The sequence below is a fragment of the Gracilinanus agilis genome, chromosome 6 (genome assembly GCF_016433145.1).
Source record: "Gracilinanus agilis isolate LMUSP501 chromosome 6, AgileGrace, whole genome shotgun sequence".
NCBI classification, from domain to species: Eukaryota; Metazoa; Chordata; class Mammalia; order Didelphimorphia; family Didelphidae; genus Gracilinanus; species Gracilinanus agilis.
The window spans coordinates 64846666-64849773 of record NC_058135.1 but is presented as its reverse complement, the minus strand read 5'-3'; the positions used below and the strand labels follow the sequence as shown (position 1 = coordinate 64849773).

Genomic DNA, 3108 nt, shown 5'->3' with positions numbered 1-3108 from the left:
AGAGAGAAAGAGAGAGAGAGAGACAGAGAGAGAGAGAGAGAGAGAGGGAGAGGGAAAGGGAGAGAGAGAGAAAGGGAGAGAGAGAGAGAGAGGGAGAGAGAGAGAAATTATGTGAATATAATAGGTTTCTGGAAAATGCTCAGAACATCTGGAATGGCATCTCCCTATGTGGAAAAGCAGAGGTATCTACTTCTTCTAGGAGAGTTATGATTCCATATAAGGGTCTAGCTAATTGCATGGTAAATGGGAGGCTCTTTGATTGGTTTTGAGGCATTCAAAGAGCTTTATCTGCTTCTGCCATCTTGTTCTTCATCTGTACTCCAGTAAAATGACTTCTTAGCTGCCAGTACTTGATGAAAGAGAATGTTGTGGAGGGAGAGGTCTTGGAGCATTTTCCCCCTGGGAAAGGACCTGAGTCCTTGGAATTCATACTTTTCCATTTTATTTAAAGATGATTGGAGCCTCCAACTTTGGGAGTTTTGAAAGGTCAGGAAAAAGGACAGAAGAAATTTAGTAATCGGAGTTTAGAATCTCAAACCGTGAGTGTGCATTTTGAAGGTAGCCTGACACCGATGCTGAAAGGAATAGGGAGTTTTGGAAGTGACCTTCTGGATCCAGGCCTATAGAAACTGAAACTTATTTGGCCTTCCACATAGGAACCTGGTGGGCCAATGTCAAAGAGGAACTGAACCAAGAATAGACTTTGTAAAAAGCTAATAGATGTTAAGTGGAATTTGAGTTTTACTCCAAGTTACTGGAAAATATTTCTCCCTTGAAGTAAAGCACAGTGATCAGCCTTTGCTTTCAGTTGAAGGATCTGATTTAGAATATGATTTGAATAATCTTCTATGTATACTCCCAATGCACCCTAATATCCTCATCCCTACTCTAGAATATATTTCTTCCACTCTTCATGTCCTGGATTCCTACCTAGACCCCAGTGGAGGAAGACTGGCCCTAATAGTGATAGCTGAAATCAAAATGACACTAGAGAAGAGTTGGCTCCAAGCTCCTCCAAGTACTCGAGAAATGTAGCCTGGGAAACTGAAGCAGAGGGAACTGGCTACCTAAATGTAAGCAAGTACCTGATCAACAGCCTTAGGAACTCTAGACCCAGAAAATAAAGTTCTGGCTATCAAAGGTCATGGCACAGTCAAATGGTTCAAAAGATATTTTTTAATCAATGGAAATGACACTAAAGAAGGAGTCCTGCCAACTGCAATACTACTGCACTCTTAGGTGACAGGTAGCTTACATTTCCTGTATGTTTTCTTCCCTCCCCAACCTATTAAAATGTGAAGTCCTTGAGGGCAGAGATTGTTTTCTTTTTCTGTTTTCAAGTTAAACGACTTGCCAAATAACACAGCCAGTGATTATCAGAGGCAGACCATGAATTCATGTCTTCCTGGCTCCAAGATCCACTAGGTCTAAGCATAGAATGAGTACTTATTAAGTACTTTTTCCCTTCATTAATTATTAATTCTACGCCAATATTCTTCAGTCCATATTGAGAAGATATATTGGTGATATGGAGGCATAATACTTGAAGTCTGAACCACAAAAAGGACATTTTGAGGTGACTGTTTTGCCTTATTTATTTTTATATATTTATGTTATATTTATAAAATTATTTATATAATTTTATATAAATTTGTATAAAAATAAATTATATTTATATATTTATAAAAATATTTATATATTTTTTCACTACCCCTATTTGAAGCCAATAGTCAGGAACCGCTATGAGTGTCCCCAACGGTCTCATCATACTTCACTTCAACAGAACTCATCAACAACCTGAAGATGTGATTTGGTTAACATCTGTCCTTCCTTCCTGATTTGGTAGCATCTTTTCTAAATAATTGCTACCAGCTCTAACTTAAGCATAATTGTAGGAAGCAATAAAAAAGGTTTTTTTTGTTTTGGAACTGACCCCTTCTGTTTTAGATTTGGAGCTTTGAGTTCACTAAGTCCCACTTCATCGTTGTCCAGATGAGGAAACAAGACAGAGAGTTACCAAATACTGTGGGTCGTATTTCTCAGTAGAGAAGCCAAGAAATAAACAGATATCTTCGGCCTCCTGATGCTCTTTCCACTAGCCCTCACTATATCACTTAACTTTCATGTTTGCCCAACCAAACTAAAAGAAACAGATTATGAATAAATAACCTGGGTTTGAATCCTTGCTGAAATATTTACTGGTTTGTGTGCCCTGGACAAGTCACTTTATTTTTCTTATACATGGCTATAGTTATCTCAGCTGCAAAAAAAAAAAATAATAATAAGGACAACATCTATCTCATAGGATTGTTGTGAGACTCTGAAGAGATAATTTATATTAAGCATTCTGCAACTCCACCCAAAATGTATATGTTAGCTATTATTATTGCTGTTGTCATTGTTGTTGTTCATATTACTTGTATAAAAAAGGACATCTGTTTACATTACCTTTAAATTTTTTAAAGGGTTGTTACTGATTTTCTGAATTGGGTTGGACTTTAAATGAAGTTCTGTAAGGCTCAAGCAGAAGGCAAATGTGTTATCAGAAAGCTGGGACAGCTCATTGTGTTGAAGGTTCAAAACTTTCAGCAGAGGCAGACTTTGACACAACTTTGGCTCCAACTTTGAGATGCTGTTGAAGCCCCCATCCAAGATGACAAGTTGGCCGTATCTCGTAAGATTCGCAGGGGGCAATCTTTTGAGTTGATTGTGGGTCAGGTTCAAGGTTGTGATGTTGACTGGGAGATCAGGAGGAATTTGGGTCAGTTTCTGGTGACTGCAATCAGCCACCTCATTTCTGACAACACAGTTTTTTGCAGATTGTGTACACACCATGCAAAAGGGCAATATTCTAAGAAAGAAGTAACTCCAATAGGTCAAACATCTTTCCATGACTCTGCCCTGCAAAGAAATCCAAAGCAAGCATGTACATGATTAATAACACATGATTTTCTAAATAATTAGAGCAAATTAATTGTTTTACATATGATTGAAATAATCTTGCCTGTTTTGATTATGCCACAAGAGTTACTTAATGGATAGAAAGGGGTCTTCTTAATCAACAGGGGCCTGTGTTCAAGTCTCCCTTCTGACAAAATATTGGCTATA

At 37.8% G+C, this 3108-nt stretch overlaps 1 protein-coding gene across 1 annotated transcript in view; it reads right to left on the bottom strand.

Moving 5' to 3' along the window:
- The window catches only part of TLR3 (toll like receptor 3), a 19212-nt gene extending 16320 nt beyond the window's left edge, over positions 1-2892 (bottom strand). Inside the window, exon 1 of the mRNA XM_044680440.1 lies at positions 2449-2892. Within this exon, the coding sequence (XP_044536375.1) occupies positions 2449-2892 (444 nt within the window). The remainder of the gene's footprint in view (positions 1-2448) is intronic.
- Between the last annotated feature and the right edge of the window lie 216 nt (positions 2893-3108).